This window comes from Hoplias malabaricus, chromosome 3, assembly GCF_029633855.1.
Source record: "Hoplias malabaricus isolate fHopMal1 chromosome 3, fHopMal1.hap1, whole genome shotgun sequence".
NCBI lineage: Eukaryota > Metazoa > Chordata > Actinopteri > Characiformes > Erythrinidae > Hoplias > Hoplias malabaricus.
This window is the reverse complement of record NC_089802.1, coordinates 9368692-9387436: the sequence shown is the minus strand read 5'-3', so window position 1 is coordinate 9387436 and position 18745 is coordinate 9368692. Positions and strand designations below refer to the sequence as shown.

The following is an 18745-nucleotide window of genomic DNA, read 5'->3' as shown; positions in this document are numbered from 1 at the left end:
GCTATAGGAGGGGGTGTGTAAGCAGATGTTTGTCTGCTTCTGTAGAGGACAGAGAGGACAGATGGGAGCTGACTTAAGTCAGACGGTTTGACTAAGAACGTAAAATGCACATAAAATATTCACAGGATATGTATTCACTGGAGGACTGATGTGGGAAATTCAAAACCTGCTAAAAGTAATATTTCAATGTCACCGGAAAAAATTTAAGATCGAAAAAGGCAGTTTTTCGGTTAAATTCGAGCTTCCAGGATTTTATAAGTCTATATACTCATTGTTCCCAATAAAATATGTTTATTTATTTATTTGACTTCAAACTAGATGATAAATACCCAGATCTCTGTGCCAGTACAGCTCATGTCCACACAGATCAGCAGCTCAAGGCCAAGAGCATGTGTAAACAATTCATGTTTCCATTCAGTGAAGCACATGAGTCTGGGCTACCAGTAATGCTCCTTTGTCTAATTGAATACCACATACAATAGCAACTGTCAATGAATATGCATGTTGTTAAAGGGCCCATATTGTAGTATTTTATCTTAACAGTTACTAGTGATCTTTGTGGGCTTGTGCAACCCAACCGTCACAATTAATTTTACATGACTATCTCCAACCTTTCTTTATCCCTTATAATACACCCACCCCCCCTTTATAACTTATTCCACAGGCGTTAAGTCAACACTCCTTGCCAGTGTGAATGAGGAGAGATAAACTGTTGTAGGCTGAATGAGCACATAAACGTTAATGTGTTGTATTTTTGTGGCATCATCAAAACTCCTTTGTTAAATAAAGTAGAATTTATTTTGTCCCAAACACTGGTTCTTTGTGATGAAAAATTAGCCTTGATTCATGTGTTTTCTAAAAGCCTTGTTAAAATTGGATTGAGAAACATAGACCCGATTTCAGTAGTTACTTTGAAATAAAGCTAAAACTACACAAAAGTGTATAAACCAGGCTAGGCAAAATGTTCGCTATAACCAGTGTTTCCGTAAAAAACAAGGTCAGCACTGCAACATCAACTACATTATAAATATAAATAAACTTAAATGACGCATCACATTGGCATCAGATGTGCTACAGAAGTTTAATGACATTACCATTAACCTGGTTTCAGTCATACAGCACAGGCCCTGCTGGAGTATTTGAAGAGCACTTATTTTGCTTGTTTACTTGGAGAACACCTATATTTACCCGGGTATTGTGACAAGTGGAGGCTTTATGAATTGAGTCAATAACGACGGAGAAGTCTTATCAGTTCCAGGATAACTGGCTGAGACAAGCAGCAGTAAAATTCTCCAATAGTGCAAACCACTGATGATTTAAGGACTTTGCTCTCACAATATTTACTCAGTATACACAGACGGCTCAGGAGTACTGGCTTATTCCAGGAAGGTTACACCTGCAAACACGATGGTGCTGTATTGTGTAGGGTCTATAATCAAGCCATGTTTGACAACCCTTGAAAGACGGCCACTAGAAAAGCATTTTATAAAGATGTATTGGAATATTAAAAGGTTTATAAACTTAGCAACAAGCAATAGCTTCAGCCACCTTCCCAACAGTCCACACGAGGCAGGGATAAATTCATATGTGCTGTAGAAGTCAACAGCTGGATTTTAATTTACTGCTGTGAAAACAGTCACATCATGAAAACTATAAAGTATCAAAAAGTGTTACAAGTTGAGACCATTTCAGACAACAGGCCCTAAGAGGCAGTGATATGGGACACAAACTAATCAAGTAAAATTATTACAATGAAATGTCCCACAAAAATAAAAGCACAGCCACCCTTGATCTAATAAAGTTTATTTTCTTAAAAATGACCAGTTCCTTTTTCTTTTTTCCTAGGAAATTAAACCCTTTTTAAATTCATACTAGCATCTACATAATGGTTATTGAATACTTCACAATATATTAAGTCTAGATGTTATGGTACATGCATACAATTCAGGCGGCATGAGAAGCCACTGTCACCACATTACACATAGATGGGGATGATGTTGAGGGGCAAAAAAGACGAGGCTGTAGAGATATGTGTCTCAGCTAAGAGGCAAGGGCCTTTAACGTAACAAACTCCAGCAATGCTTTTCAATTCAATGTAACACTCAAAAACAGGCACATGATGGGCGTACAGACCCCAAAAAAACCAAAATCTTAGTTGAAGACTTGGACATTGTCAAATGTCATGTTGATAAATCATGACCAAAATCAGTGAAGACTTTAAACTGATAATATTCCACTTCTCACAAACAAATCCTTTGCCTTTGGAACTTTTAATTCTGTTTAGAAATTCAGTTGTTCAAACATTAAACAGGCAATTACTTGGAAGAAAAAAATTATTATAATTGGCAGTGAAAGGTGAAGCAAACAACACTGTGAGCTGTGGGACTAAATCACAGTCAGAGAATGACTTTTATATTAAAAAAAAAAAAAAAATGAAAAAAAAAAAAAAACACATTAACACATGCATTAACAACTGCTTCACACGTAGCATATCGAAAACCATAGCTGGAGGACATTTTAGTGTTGTTTTCCAAATCTTTTTCTTTGTTAATCCTCTTTCACAGAAAGAATTTATTTGCTGAGACACAGTATGAATACAAGCCTAACGTGCGCTAACAAAAATATTAATAATTATAATATATAATAAAATAAAAGACATTCAAATACAGTAAGATTTTTTGCTTGAAAATACAAAACTACATGAGAAAGCATTAAAATCATATTTGTTGATCAGAATAACATTAACATATTAAAAAAAGCAAGTGCTAACCACATTTTTTTTATTTTATTTTATATATATATATATATATATATATATATATATATATATATATATATATATATATATATATATATCAGCACATCTGTTACCTAGAAACAGTTGCCAAGGAAGCCATGTCATCATGGCTGTCCCTCCTATCCAAAAAGCCTTTCTGGGGGAGGGACGATGGCTCAAAGTGTTTCTGGCCACTGTCAGGTCTGTACAAAACTGCAGTAGATCATCTCAATTTGAACCTGCACACATCAGACTGCACAGGGTTATTGGATTGGAAAGACCAAGGAAGTTTCCATCGTTCCGCTTCCAAAACATGACGCCACTGTAGTCTCATCTTTTAATCTTCAGAATCCTGAGTCAACATATTGCTTCTCTGTGCAACTCTCAACTCTTCCAATGTTTTTTTTTTTCCACAACCATTAACTCTTTGCAGGTCAAGAGCCATTGTGCACAACTGAAATACAGGGAATCTAGTGTCCATTTGCATCAGAACACTTCTCATTTAGCATCACACACATCTCCAGAAAAGAGGCAGCTTTCCATAGAAGTTCCACTTCTCAAATGGTTTTCTTTCCCATTTAACGATAGAAGTGTATGATTCTCTTGTCCTGTCACTTGACAGAGTCTTTCCAGGCCAAAAATGGCAGAAGCTCTTGTTTTGTAGGCAGGTTAAATTAAAGACCAGGGTGCTGAGATGGAGGGCAGTTAGAGCCTCAGTTGTGTTGTAAAGTGTTCGACTCTATAGGAGGCGCAGAGTCATACAGAGTGTCTGTGTCATGTGTTGGCTCTCCGGCTAACGTGCAAGGGTTTGACAATGTACCTGCACCACAGTCACAGAAAAACCTAGAGGAAGCGTAATACAGATGGAATTAGTGAATGTATCCATTACTAAACCTAACAATACAAGCAACTCTGTCATTCATATAAAACTGGAAAAAAGGAAAAATGACAAATTAAAACGTAACACACACTGACCTATCATGCCGTATAAACTCAACATCATGCCCTTGGTGGCACTTCTTGATACAATTCACACAGATTGCATTTCTGTCTGTTGTATTACAGGTGTGGCACCTGAATCAAGAGAAAGAGTGCAAGGGGAAAATTACGTTAATAACGGCAAATAAAAATTTCAGACTTCACCAGCTTTAAGGCAATGACTAGTTACTGTACCTGTAAAAATCGTGCATGGGATAGCTGGTGTAACTGGAAATCTTGTACAGGCACTGACCTCTACTCACAGCTTTCTCTATGGCATCCTGATTGTTCAAGATTTTATTATCTGAAGGATTGAAGAGAGACATTTCTTTCAGTGGATTCTTTTGAACAAGAGGCAATTAATTTTGAAAAGTAATAATACTTACCTTTCATTGTGACATTGACACCAGAAGCTAGGAACAGCCCCCCGAATCTGTTGTTAAATATTTGATTGCCTTCTAAAGTCGCAGTGGCATGATTTGTGATCTCAATGCCTAAAACAACATGGGAAAAACATTGTAAAACTGCAAGAACTGCATACAAAAGTTACATTTATTACAACCAGAAAAATTCCAAGTACAGTTCAGCAACATTCTGAAAAGCACCGACATGACGTGCAGCCATCCAACTGACCTGCGGCAAAGCCATCAAATATTCGGTTCTTCCGCAATACCGGGTGACTGTTTGTACTTATGAGAACACCAGCTTGGGCATTTCTGAAGATGTCATTTTCCTCCAAGAGACCTGCATCACAAACATTTAAATGAATATCATTCAGCCCATTACCGTAAATTTGTAGTCATAAAACAGGCCAATTCTCCTTACCCCTCCCGCCGTTGAATATGCAGATACCACCATCACGGCCATCGTGGATTTTATTCCTGCGCAGTGTAGGGTTGCTGTCTGTCTTAATCCATACCCCTGCCATTGCATTGTCAAAGATCTCATTGTCTTCAATGAAGCCCAGCCCTGAGGACAGAATACCACAATGCAAATGTCAGGCATAAAACCTTTATATACAGGAACAATTTAGAATAAAATTAAAAGTATCATAAAGGAAGAAAGTGATACCCACTCACCCGAGTTGTAAACAAGAATACCACCATTTTGCCCTCCCCATATTTTGTTTCGCCTAATTTTAGGATTACTCCCAGTTCTGTAAATAAAAACACGGGGTTATACAACTCACCTGCACAAATTATATATGGTCTCATATTATAAAATATATAGATAGATATAGTCACTGTCCAAAGAAAAGCATGCATCTCTAATTTTGTTGATTTTTAGATTTCTACATCATTTAAAACGGACCATTAGATATGCTCCAGATATACTTAGAATAAAACATTTATACACTGACTTACACTTACTGGCTAAAGGTTTTTTTTCTTACCCTATAAAAGTACATTTTTTGAAGATACATGTATTTGGACAGAGACAATGTGTTAAACTTTTCACTCTTTTATTGAAAGCCCTACCTAATCTGGACCCCAGAATACATGTGGTTGTATATGTCATTATCTTCCAAAACTCCATGCCCATTATCATAGAAGTATACTCCAACCTATTAAGAAAATCACAAACATAGATTACTTGTGGAAGAGCATCATATCAGTACAAAACAACCCAGAAACAAAGACGTGAATTGGTACCTGTTTGCCACTGTGTATCCTGTTCCTTCTGAGCACAGGTGTGCTCCCCGTGGTCACCCATACACCAGCCAGAGTGTTGCTATATACTTCATTCTCCTCAATAACACCTTGGCCCTTCTCATGCTACAAAAACAGTCAACCATTCAGCGAGGGTTGTTGGAATTTCTACACACTTGTTATACCAATTTAATCACTGCTAAATGTACACATTTAATGGTTTCCTAATTAATCCATCATTAATGCTAATATGTACTCACCACATAGATGCCTCCATGCTGTCCATCATGGATCTTGTTGTGTCTGACTATAGGACAGCTGTTAGTTCTGATCTGAATGCCGGCCAGGGCATTTCCATAAATATCATTTCCCTCTATGAGACCTCTGCCATCACCAAATATGTAAACACCTCCTTGGTTTCCATTGAAGATGGCATTTCCCCTATTGACAGAAATATAAATGAAATATGAATGAATAAGTTTATATACACACACACACACATATATACACACGCACATATATTTATTAGTTTAAAGAATGGGAGGAAAAAAAAAAAAAAGTACTGGAGAACAGGTAAGCTAGATTCATAACCAATTTAAAACAAAGAGCCGCAAAATGATCACCATATTTTGTGAAGGTATCCAGAATTCCCATTCCACCCAAGTTTCAAACATCCATTAAAGCAACCAAACAGCAATGTTCACTGACCTTATCGTGGGGTCACTATTGGAGGTAATCCACACTCCAGCAAAGTTATTGGCATAGATTTTATTCTCTATGAACTGCCCCCGGCCCTTCTCATGAACATAGATGCCTCCTGTTTGGCCGTGATGAATTTCACAGCGTACCACTGTGGGGTTAGCATATGCCTTCACTTCAAAACCGGCAATTCGATTTCTGTGGATGTTGCAGCTCTCAAAATAGCCCTGTAGGGGGAGACAACAACCATGAGTAAATTCCCAATCACTCCAACTGAAAAGCAAAAGGGCTGAAACTTGTAGTATTCTTACCATGCCATGGTCAAATGTAAACACACCCACATCTCTACCGTGATGAATATGGTTCCTCCTGATGATAGGATTTCCATGGTTTTTCACCCAGATCCCTGCTAGTGCATTGTTTGAGATTTCATTATCCTCATAAATGCCCTGTAAAACACACACATTTCTTCAAGTTAGTTAAAGTACATTTACTTTTCTCCATTGCTGACAGTCTTAAAACAGCTCTCAAATAACTTGAGGGGGGGCCCCCTGGCTGTCTGGAAAATAAACAAATTTCAGATTCAAACAGTTGTTAGTTATTTATCTCATATGACTGCCAAAACGAAAGGACCTTTCAGTTTCAGCTTGAATCACTTCAATCTCAGCTTTTCTTTTCAGATTGATTACATGTTTTCCTCCATTGAATAGAGGGACATTTCACAAAGTAAGATTCTTCAGTAAATCAGACAACTTGGGTCAAAAGTCAAGGCTTGTCTGATATGACAAAATGAGAATTAGGTACAAGGTATTATTGCAACCGGAAGAAAATGCCCCTACCCATCAATTTGCATAGGGGTAGGGTGCGTAAACACTTGATGGGATGGAGAAGTACGATGTGGGCTTTATGGCCCTTGAAACCGATTTTTCAGAGGCATACAATCAAAACAGTGCTATTAATGTCTTGCCAAACATGGCTGCACCAAAATTAAAATCTGTCCCTAGGTGTTGTAGCTGGGCTTGTAGAAAATGCACACTCATAGGTTGCTGAAGCATCCCAGCTAGTGCTAATCAAGCTCAACTGGTGATAACTCTGGTGACCAGAAAGACAAGGAAATGTTGTGATCTGGTGGAGACTGCAAAACTCTTGCTGTGTTTGGGCGAGCATTATCCTGCAGAAAAGTGACTGTCGGGAGCCTGGCCATGAGAGGCAACACCTAGGCTATATGCAAGACATCCCGCAGACATATCGCTGAGATATTAGAGTCACACGTATGACTACTAGGGAGTGATCGACTGTCATATGTGATGGCTAACCAGATCATCACAACAGCAGTTGGGGGAGTGTGTCACGTCACAGCAAAGGCAAGACTGAAGCTCTCACCAAGAGGCATCCATACATGTTAACAAATGTTGTGGGGTACCGTTCCCAAAACATCTTAACAGCTTGGTAAGAATGGCCTAGATGGCAGTTTGTCAAAAATATTATCCTTGCATTTGTTGGTGAATGAGTGCATAACTCCTCAAAAAACTATCAATCATTGTATTATCTTAGTTTGATATAATTTTAATGTTTTATGACCCTTTACTAAATAAGAGTTTTAACATTGCTAGTAGGGTGGCACGGTGACGCAGCAGGCAGTGTCTCTGTCACACAGCGTCAGGGTCCTGGGGATGTGAGTTCGAGTCCTTCATCCAGATGGCTGTCTGTGAGGAGTCAAGTGTGTTCTCCCTGTGTTCATGGGGGTTTTCTCTGGATGCTCAGGTTTCCTCCCATGGTCAAAAAACATGTTGGTAGGTGGATTGGTGACTGAAGAGTGTCCATAGGTGTGACTGTGTGAGTGAATGTGTCTCCTGGCGCCCCCTCCAGGGTGTGTTCCCACCTTGTGTCCAGTGATTCCATATAGGCTCCGGACCCATGGCAACCCTGAACTGGATAAGCTGTTACAGACAATGAATGAATGAACATAGCTAGTAGAATATATTGATGTGCATGTAGTTATCTAGTTAATTTAGAACTGGAAGGTTAAGCAAAAAAAGCTGCCAAATAACAAGCTTTATTTAGCTTCATATCACAGAAATAGGGCTGGACAATAATTCCATATCAATATCGGTGCTATAAATCACGATGAGTTTTTGTGATAAACACATCCAACTATGCCATGATAACGCCTTGTATAACAGTCGACTCAAACTGTATTACCAGTGTGCATTACCCTCTTGCAGTAGCAGAGGGTGCACACCATTCTCACTTGACGTAATGTAGGCAAATTTTTTGGGGGGGGGGGCAAGCTCTGAAGATGAGTGCAGCTGGGCCAAGTGCTGAAAAACCTTTTGAAGAGCAAGGACACAAGTGAGGAAAATTTTGTACCAAAAAGGGAGACACAGGGTCTGGGAATACTTTGGTTTTAAAGGAGATGGCCATGCTTAGTCCAAAGTTTTCTGCAAACATGCCCACTGTGTTCCTTGTAATTACCGTCACAGGGAACACAACAAACTTTACCATCTTTTAAGGCTGTTGTTCCCAAAGTTTTTGGGGGCAGCAAGGCGATGAGGCCGGTCAGTCATAGCGAAATCCCCGCGTGCGAGTTCATGCATGCAGACTGCTTCGTGGCTGTTCTGGGCAAATTCTCGACAGCACGAAGCACACGTTACACAACATCTCTTTTTTTGTGCAGATCACTTTTTTGTAATCTGCATTGTGCGCGAAAGTTTGGGAACTGCCGACTTAAAGTTCAACCACAAACAAAAGGTATGGGAAGTGTTTTGCAAAATCTAAAAGCCCTGTTAAATCTACCTCTCATCACGATGCAACTCCACATGTAAAACAAATCTCAATTGCTCAAAACAAAGAAAATATGCTGGTTTTCTTCACCAAAAATATATGATTTTAAGCATTAAGTTCAATAATAGTTTGTCACTAACTACACATGAAAAATTAGATAGAAATCAAAAGAACTAACTTAAAAAGCTCTGCTTATTTGGAGGTGCTTACATGATTAGGAGGATTTAAAAAATGAACTGTGGAGTTCTACACTAAAAACTGTTGTCCATTCAAAAAAAATAAAATAAAATAATAAAAAAAAAAAGTTATTTCATGTGGTAAAGGGTTTATTCAACTCCAAATTCATTAGATCAAATAATGGTTCGTTCTAAGTATTTGAGCTGAATAAACCCCGTTCATTGTTGTCACACGAAGTAATTTTTTAAAGTTGTATAGTAAACTGTTTCACAGTGTAGACCTAACATTACACTAGATGTTTTGTTGTTTATAAGCTGGTTATGTTAGTTTTGTGATGTTGAACTCCAGCTATAGTAATTATGTATTAATAAAATAATGTAATATTTTTATTTAGATAATTCTATATCTATTATTCACTTACGTATTTGTTTATTTGTATTTTTATTCGTAGTTGTTCAGGGAATACAGCCTTGCATTGTACAAACTGCATGCATTATTACAATTTATTTACTAGTTTATCTAATTTAAGGAGATTTCATTGAAGAAACCTGTAAAATAAATGTCATTATTTTGATTTCATTACAAAATTTTAGATTTTTCGGGTTATCAACGTACTGCTGTTCAGAGACATTTTTTTTATTTTAATCTTAATTTATCGAGGTCCACATCGATATCAGAATATCCAAGAACATTATCGCATATCTTGTCCATATCTTGCACCCCTAATATATATAATCTTTATAATATATAGATAATATATATAATCACAATATAAAACATTTCAATAACAGTTTTATATATATTTATATAATATTTATACACATTAACAATATATATTATTTACAGCATGTGATGCACTCAATTTTAAAGTTAGTTTAAAAATATTCATTCATTCATTCATTATCTGTAACCCTTATCCAGTTCAGGGTCGCGGTGGGTCCAGAGCCTACCTGGAATCATTGGGCGAAAGGTGGGAATACACCCTGGAGAGGGCGCCAGTCCTTCACAGGGCAACACACACATTCACTCACACCTACGGACACTTGAGTCGCCAATCCACCTACCAACGTGTGTTTTTGGACTGTGGGAGGAAACCGGAGCACCCGGAGGAAACCCACGCGGACACGGGGAGAACACACCACATTCTTCACAGACAGTCACCCGAAGCGGGAATCGAACCCACAACCTCCAGGCCCCTGGAGCTGTGTGACTGCGACACTACCTACTGCGCCACCGTGCCGCCCAAAATATTCATATTGACAAAGCTAAAAAAAAAAAAATTTTTGTTTGATGGTTATATCATGTTGCTTTCTGTTACTGGCAGTTTTTCTGTGGCATTGTTTTTTTTTTAATTGTTCATATCAATATCTGAATAATAATTGTATTGACCAAAGTTAATATATTGTGATATAAGAAGTTTTGGCCATACCATCCAGCTCTACACAGAATAATTACAATTGGCAAAAATATGATTGCAGAACACTTCTGAAGGCTTAAGATGCCCTAAAGTCCAACAGTGCTCCACTGATATCACTGTGGGCAGGCAGAGCTGCCTACAGAGCCACACTAGAAGCGTGATAATGAAGAACTGTTCTATTTTTCTGTGTTCCGATGATGTATAAGGCTCTTGAATGGTTGTGAAGTTTTTTAGGACAAGATTTTTTTGAACTACTATATCTTGTAGCTATGTTCCAACAGGCAACAAGACAATCAAGATGATAACAAGATGTAGGGGTAAAAATAAGAAACGGGATTTTCACCTAGCGGTGGCTTGTCCACGTACTGACCATAGTTGTAGATCAGGCAGCATTTGTATTTGGATCAGGTGAAATGTGAAAGAAAAGCCTCAAAATCCAAAAACCCACGAAAGGAAATGAACAAATGCATGTCACAGAAAACATGTGAGTGACTTGATCCACAAATGCAGATTCTACAATTTACAAATAAATTTTAAATTCGAGACTTCAACTTTACAAATATATGCAATGTAAACTTAAACATTTACTTTTGCATAAAAGTATGATTTATCTATAAAAACCAAAAACATATGAATTTAAATGTATTTGTACAAACCGCAGACCGTGAGACAGAATGGGATGTATTCATTTGTGAATAGCAACACATTTGTGACTTGGGTTTAGTTTGTGGATTAACATTTACGCATTTGTAAAGTAGTTTGAGACTAATCTCTTCATGTGGCTTAAGTGGTGTGTAATTTATTTGTAGAAAATGTATAATAAACCCATAGCCCACACTGCTATGCAGATTTTCTATCCGTTTGCAACCATCTGTGCAGACAAATGCAATAGAGCAAAGCATTTATTCCCCAGTGTTCATTTTCAATACCATAAAATAATAAGCAATATCATACACTCTTGGTGTTCTGAGTAGGCCCATTTCATTCTTTAACACAAAATATTCAGCTAGAAAGGAAGAGCTAAAAACAACCATTTATGGAGGCCAAATCTCAGAGGGATCCTAAAATTCAGCATTGTGAAATGGACCATTTGTAGCAGGACAGATAATAATGAAAAAATGATAGAATCTATGATATTTTGCTTCTTACCTGCGCATGATCTGTAATGTAGAGCCCAACATTTTCACAGTCACTAATGTTGCAGTGCTTGATGGTAGGACATGCACCTTGGCCACTTACACACACTGCTGAGCCCACTGTAGGAAAATGCCAGAAATTAAAAATCAGAAGAGAGGGAAAATAAAATTCTCCAGGTGAGGCCACTCTGATTACAAGTTTGATCCAAATGAATCAGGTGGGCAATATGGGTGATGGATATGGCCCTAAAATAATATCACAATATTCCAGGGTATTCTGGCGATAACGATATCCTTGGTGATATGACAAAACACTGAAAAATACGATTCATTTCAAAAACACACTATTGCAACAATGCTATTTTTCACTACATTCAATATTTAATAATATTAAATTGTTTTACTTATTTAATAGTTTTATTTCACAACAAATGTAATTTTCAAACATTCTGAACAGGTTAAAAAAAACAAACAAACGCTTATTTTGTAAACAGAAGTAACTTAAGATTTAGACTTTGCATTTAAAAAAATAAAAATAAAATGTAGCACATAAATCTACCATACCCAAAGAGCAGAAAAATGAGTGTATATAGCAAATGAAAAAATTATCTAAAAGCTTCACTGTAAATAACAACAAATACAGAGTAGGTTCTATGTTCAGTCTGTGTAGTTTATCTGCAGGGGGTTAAAGCTCATTGGCTGCTGAACTATTCTAACGACATTTTTAATTTTCCTTGTCCTTAACCAGGAGCTCCTGCTTGGGATTGTGTTCAGTAGATTGTGCACGTAAACAGCAGAGGCTTATCAGAATGAATTTAATTACACTGGTGAAAATCTTTGCACATAACGTAACTGTGGGGTAAAAAGTAAAAAATAAATACATGGGACAGACACATTTCAAACAAAAAACAATTACCTGTGCATGTGCTACGAATAATGCAGTGGTCAATGTTTGGGCTGCAGTTCACTGTGATTTCCAAGCAGTGGTGTGCATTGTGATGCTGAGCTGATTTATCATCAGGATTGAACTGAAAAAAAAAAAAAGATAATTGTAGGTACCGTGGTGATAGTCTTAATAACTCGATAAAACAAATGAAGTAGCAGTAAGAGTCTGAGGATTTCAGCCTAAATTATTATTTTAGGACTTACCCGAATGGTCATATAACCCACATAAGCGTCTTCTGAACCCTCCATAAACACAAACGTTGAATCTCTAGTGTTCTCAATAACAACTTTATCAGCTACTTTTCCTGGGGCTGTAAAAGTAATATACAAAAAATTAGCTACTTAGAACACTTACGAGAATTATTTTCTCCATTTAAAACAGGTCAACAAGATTTACCTGCACCAATCATTGTGATGGGAGATTCAATGTAGATCCACTCATCTGTGTAGATGCCAGAATGAACAAATATCAGCCCATCAAAATGGGCCTCTTGAACACCTCCCAGAGCATCCTCAATTGTGTCATAGTACTGTAAACCAGAAAAAAAATCACTTATTAAAACTACAAAATTATTCTTTAAATAAATAACAGACAAAAGGCAAAAATATCATACCAGCATATTCTCTCTGCCTTTATATCTTGCTGGATTACTGTAGAAATGTTCTGCAAAACCAGGCTTTACATGTGCTCCTTTATACTGCAAAAAGCCAAAGGGTTTAGTTATAATCCAACTACATGGGCTCAAAAAGAATGAAAGCAACATGTCCCCAGTTTATTCATGACTCTTCAAAGTGCGGATAGTATGAACACTGCGCCCCCCCCCCCCCCCCCCCACCCACCCCTTCAAACAAATTACAAACACATGAACTAGTGCTATCACCATAAAAGAATGAAACTACGATTTTGAGGGCCCGCTGATCCCTCACTGAGATTCTCATACCAGTTGCTGAAAGCTTTCCTTCCATGGGTTGGGCTGTTCATAGTCTTCTGGGTTTATTTGGTAAAATTTTCCTGGCTCTGGGTGCATCATAGGCCGTGTGTACTCAAACACCTCCATGTATAATCTCTTCCTACAGAACACAAAAAAAATAATAGCAATCAAATAAACATAACTGCAAAACACTGACTTCAAAATGACAAACCAACAGAACTAGAAAACAGTTTACTAAATTAGGAAGCAACAATAGACACTCATCCCAAAAACTGCATTAAGGCCCTTTAGAGACATCACAAAATATCAGATGAATATAAGTGATCTTACTACTATTTCCTAATTTAAAAACAAAATGAAATATCTTAAGATCAACAAAACTGAACTTTGGAAATTAACTAAAGTGTGTAAGGTGTATTACTCACCAGAGTATGGGGTCGTTAGCTAGCTCACTGAATCGCTTGCATACGCATGCAGCCTGGCAGAGGTCCTGTTCCAGCAGGTAGGAGAAAATTTTCAAGACCACTTCATCTGGAAGCTTCTCTTGGAGATACTGTTCTGCAGGGGCAGCTGGGAGATGAATGGACAAAAGTTAGAGCAAGGAGCTGAAGACACTGCCATTTTTGTACAGAATTTTTGCTAAGCCACACATTTAGAACTGTTACCATTACAGAGGTTTTATTTTATTAATTGAATCAATAAGTATATGTAAAGGAACTGGCAAAGATTCCTGTAACCAACAAACACACCTAGTCATTTGTTTATCAATTCTCTGCAGTACCAATATGTGTCTGATTACACACTCACCTGGAAGGTCTTGGGACTTTCCGGATACTCTAGCACGTTTTGCTCTGTGGCCAAAATTTTCAGTAGCTGATGTGGAGGCTCCCTAAACATCATATTCAACATGGAGAAACACTTTGTAAACGATGTCGAAATTTATTTACAAAAACATCTTATTGGTAATTTATTTATTCTTTTACCTCCATACTGCTTTTTGTAGGACACGCAGTTCTCTTAGGCAACAAAGACTTTCTACGGAGTTGGTACGGACTGTTTTGAGCTCCTGGACCAGATTCTTCTGCAACCATATCTGCAGGGACGTCCTCATCTGTAAGGTGTGGGGGGGAAGAAATATCAGTCAATCAGGGTAATATTTATGACATTAACTTCAATATCTACAACTTTGCTGTATGTTCCTGGTATAATCCCAATTTCCAAGCATATTCTAGAAAACCAGATGAAGTGGAAGAGGGAGAGAAGAAGAGGTGGAAAAGAGACAGTGTGCCACAAGGAGGGGAGAGCTTACTGAAATTAGAATCTCTTTTATAATTCTGTTCTCCTGTGAAAATGATGCAGCCTACCTTCTAAAAAAGAGCAAAAAGTCGCAACTGGATTAGTGGTAACAGAGAAGGACAGGCATGTAAAAATAGCTACACACTCATAGGAAAACCATCCAAGGCCTAAAATGAAAACCAGTGGCCTTGTCAAATGCAATGAAGAAATGAAAACAATTTCATCCATGATTCTAGGGGTCATATAGCACTACATGTTTAAAATCAGAGATTCAAACTGCAGAAAGCACTGTAATAACATTTCAAGATGGATCATGTAATCTTTTAGAGACAGCATTGCCCATGTTTTTCTGCCTGGAACTCCTGACCCTAGCAAGCTGCATTTGTGTAAAAACTATACTTGCACTCCAATAGCAGAAGCCCTACTTGTTAACACCTCCAGATGCCCATGCCCTACCTACCTGTCAATACCCGAGTGGCCTACAGTCTGTCTTCCCTACAGCAAAACTGGTACCTAGAGACAACATCCAAAAGTAAAAAATAAATAAAATAAACATATGAATATTTATCAATGGCTCAGCATCAACTGAAGCTAGTCAGCATGCTGCCTCTGGAAATGACTCATGTAAACTAGTTTCTACAATTCGTAGCCGACTGGAATCAAGGCCAGCTGCTACTAACAAAACCAGGCCCTATATAAAAAATAAGGTTATATTTTTCTTAAAGGATAAAGAACACGTGAACTGAAACTGATACTTCAGTGCTGAAAACACTGACAGCAGACACAATCACTAAATTCCAATCAGTATTCTCAACCCCACAAATCCCAAATCCACAAAGTTGGGTGTTTTCACTCATCTTGTACATCTGTTTCAACACATTAAGTAAGGAAGTTCCAAACTGACTGCATAAAGACTAAAGAAAAAACATAAAAAGTGTAGAGCTTGACCTCCCCCGGAGAATGTCTTGTTGACTTTGCTCTAGTCTGCAAATTTTACTAAATCTAATTTCAACAAAGTGGACTTGGGCGAGCAATCTGTTGGCAGACAGCAGTGGAATAAATCAGTTTCTTAACTATGTTTATGATATCAGACTAAACAGCTAAAACCAAGCTTTATTTCACTATACGACAAACAGTTTACAAACATATGCTTAATAAATCCGAATTTTCAAAGCTTTCAAAACTACTCATAGACCCAGTTAATGTAAGCTGCACTTTAACAGTGTGACAAAAAATAGTTCTAATGATAAGGATTCACTCTCATATCGACAAAAACTAAAATACACTGCTGCAGTAACATACCCATGTACTTCTTAATACATGATACAATTAGATTAAAGGCATATTTCAACACCATCAAAAGTTAAAATGCAGGTTACATTTTATCCACACGGCGAGACTAAGGTATGACATTTCTGGAATCACACAGAAAAACAACAGACTGGCTATATTTTCAAGCGTTTCAGTGTATATTGTGGATATCTTCTGTATTTGAACACTGACAAACCATGTGCTTCATTAAAATAATAATAACAATAATAAAATAAAAAAACATTAATCTGGTTTAACTTAATTTAGCGTGACATGTTGTGCAAAACAATTAATAAAATCAATACACTCTGATTTTGGTTGTGTGGCACAACAGATGCATTATGCCTGTGTCATATTTTGTTGTATTTAATTAATACCTATAAAAAAATCATGGTCTCGTAGTCACTAGATCACACAACCCCATCAAAGACTGTTTTACAGCTGCTCGTTACTACCAGGACAGACGAACACATTTACAGTTCATTTAGTCAAATCATTTTTACACAATAAAAGACCAAAATGTCTGATTTCAAGAGCACAAAGACCTAACCAAAAATGCACAAACATAAGATTCAAATGTAAACAAATGCTTAAAGACGCAAGAGAATGACATGCATTAATTGAGATTGTGCTGACTTGAAAAGAATGGTTTGTAAAGATAATTTATTACAGAAATATTATGTAGCCTTGGTCTCTGTCTGCAGGGAATGAAGGCCTGTCTGAAGTCTATGAAGGCATTCAGATCATTTAACGTTACCTGAAGCTTTAAGCTGACAAACACACACTTCCAATACATTAAAAAGACTCGACATTTACCCAAACATAACTCAAATTCCAACCAAAACATGAATGTTTTCTCCACTGCGTAGCTAGCTGGTGTCTCGGCTAAGGTTAGCATGTGCTAACAAATCCAGATCCTGTGTAAACACAAACTGTTTATAGATAAATGAAGAGTGAACTAAAGCTACGGACACGTTTTAACTCTAGTAAATGTAACGCGAACGTACGGATAAGATAAGACTATGTTGTAACCTTTGCGTGTTGTTGGAAAACACACTCCAATTTCGACGACGGTTACGTTAACGTTAGCTTCTTCTTCGTGGTTTTCCGTTCCACCTTAAAATGGTGCAGTAGCGTTTAAACCCGTTTAACCAAAGAATGTTATGAATCAAAAATATATGTTTACACTGACGTCACGACGAAGCTGGAGTCGGCGCCGTCATTCTTTACTTTCTTCATTCGAAATGAAGTGAATGTAACGACTGCTCCATTTAAGGTGGAACGGAGAACTCTTAGTAAGAAGCTGGGGAATAAGGAGGCAGCTCCCAAAATGGCAGCCCACTGGCTAACTTAACCAGCTGCGCAACGCATGTACAGCGTCAGTGTACTCGGTTATATTCGTATTATTTATCGGTGATAAAGCAGCCCTTTAAAAAAGCCGAGCCGGGTCGTTTTGTTTACCAGACTGTGTGACAAACACAGCGGTCTCTGTGACACTGGCGCCTCCGTATATTGTGGCCAATGAAGCCAAACAAAGCGCGGCCTGGACTCTAGTTTCCAAGCCTCGGCGTTTCCTGCTGGAGCCGTTCCGTCCTCGCGGTTCTGGGGCAAACTAGCCTTCAAACCACACCAGCCGAACAGACGGAATACAGACACTGTGTCGGTATATTTTATTCACCTCCTCTCTCGCCGTTATTTCTCTCGGGTTGGACCGGGCGCGGCCTCACTCTCCTCGGTCTTCTGCTGCTCGCTCTGACGGAGTTCATTTGGCGAGCAGAGATGGGTTTCTCTGTTGTTTTTCCTCCAAATTTCTACAACGCTAACCTTTCGTGCGCTAACATAGGGTCTCTGGTGTTCTAGTAAACCTTCTCGCCTGCCGTAAACACTTAAATAGCTTTAAAATAACACCAACTCGCCGTGAGCTGGGTCTTTTTTGGGCTAATATTTTCGCCGACAGCTCCCCCCTGTGCTCCTCAGTGTAAGCTCCGACTCTCTGTTGCAGGAGGAGCCATTAACACACACGGGGCACGAAGGAGAGGAAAAGGAGAGAGGAGGAGGAGGAGGAGGAGGAGGAGGAGGGGAAGGTGTGTGTGTGTGAGGGGGGCACAAGGGATCCCACTGTTCACCAATGGCACAGAAAGCAGGCCCTTTTTTTAACATCCCTCATCACTCGCTACTTAACACTCTTAAAGCGTCATAATGTAATAAAACAATTAACCAGATTAAAGACATACAGCCTATATTTTTATTTCTCCAACCTCCGGGTCGTGCAAGTTTGTGTATTAAAAGCAGCCATTATTAGACTGTAATATATAAAAAGACTGTTCGTATTGGTCCTTATACTTCCGCGTGAACGTAGGAATGTGGATAAACTGCGTTAGATTGAATGGTTTATTTATTGCATGTACTTGTTTTATGTGTTTCATTAAGAACGGGCTGCTTTTAACGTTTAGTTCTGATACATTATTTGGCAAAGTAATTATTTATTTATTTTTTAACAGTCAACCAGGCTTTGATCGGTTTTGGCAAAAATGCCTTTGAATATATCTGAGTAATATACATATGCATACATTTTTGAATGATTACAAACTAGAAGAGCATGTGTTTTATTACAGAATTGATTAGTTCCAGCAAAATGACCAGCT

The 18745-nt window shown here is 38.0% G+C and overlaps 1 protein-coding gene across 6 annotated transcripts; it reads right to left on the bottom strand.

Annotated features, from left to right (window-relative positions):
* Positions 1-2861: 2861 nt before the first annotated feature.
* On the bottom strand, positions 2862-18142 carry fbxo11b (F-box protein 11b). 6 transcript variants are annotated; one of them, XM_066663732.1, is made up of 25 exons: positions 17133-17189; positions 16917-17017; positions 16771-16826; positions 15250-15302; positions 14477-14604; positions 14301-14382; positions 13919-14063; positions 13503-13632; positions 13176-13259; positions 12959-13091; positions 12766-12872; positions 12533-12644; positions 11630-11736; positions 6414-6551; positions 6112-6329; positions 5664-5844; positions 5407-5529; positions 5233-5318; positions 4834-4910; positions 4580-4723; positions 4388-4498; positions 4141-4248; positions 3950-4058; positions 3752-3850; positions 2862-3619 (listed from the first exon to the last, which is right to left on the bottom strand). In XM_066663732.1, the coding sequence occupies exons 5-25, from the start codon at positions 14582-14584 to the stop codon at positions 3490-3492; spliced, it is 2532 nt and encodes an 843-aa protein (XP_066519829.1). In that variant the 5' UTR covers positions 14585-14604; positions 15250-15302; positions 16771-16826; positions 16917-17017; positions 17133-17189; the 3' UTR covers positions 2862-3489. The 6 variants fall into 6 exon arrangements, with proteins under 6 accessions (XP_066519829.1, XP_066519830.1, XP_066519826.1 ...); XM_066663733.1 differs by lacking the exon at positions 16771-16826 and having other exon boundaries at positions 17133-17188; XM_066663729.1 differs by lacking the exons at positions 16771-16826; positions 16917-17017; positions 17133-17189 and adding an exon at positions 17779-17865.
* Positions 18143-18745: the final 603 nt, after the last annotated feature.

What these genes read in the sequence shown, in the direction of transcription:
- fbxo11b (XM_066663728.1), bottom strand. Translation starts at nt 17,866, where the DNA reads ATGAACTCCGTCAGAGCGAGCAGCAGAAGACCGAGGAGAGTGAGGCCG. An exon ending in GCTAACGACCCCATACTCTG is followed by an intron (nt 13,633 to 13,918) that starts GTGAGTAATACA and finishes TGTGTTCTGTAG; the next exon opens with GAAGAGATTATACATGGAGG. An exon ending in AGGAAAGCTTTCAGCAACTG is followed by an intron (nt 13,260 to 13,502) that starts GTATGAGAATCT and finishes GGCTTTTTGCAG; the next exon opens with TATAAAGGAGCACATGTAAA.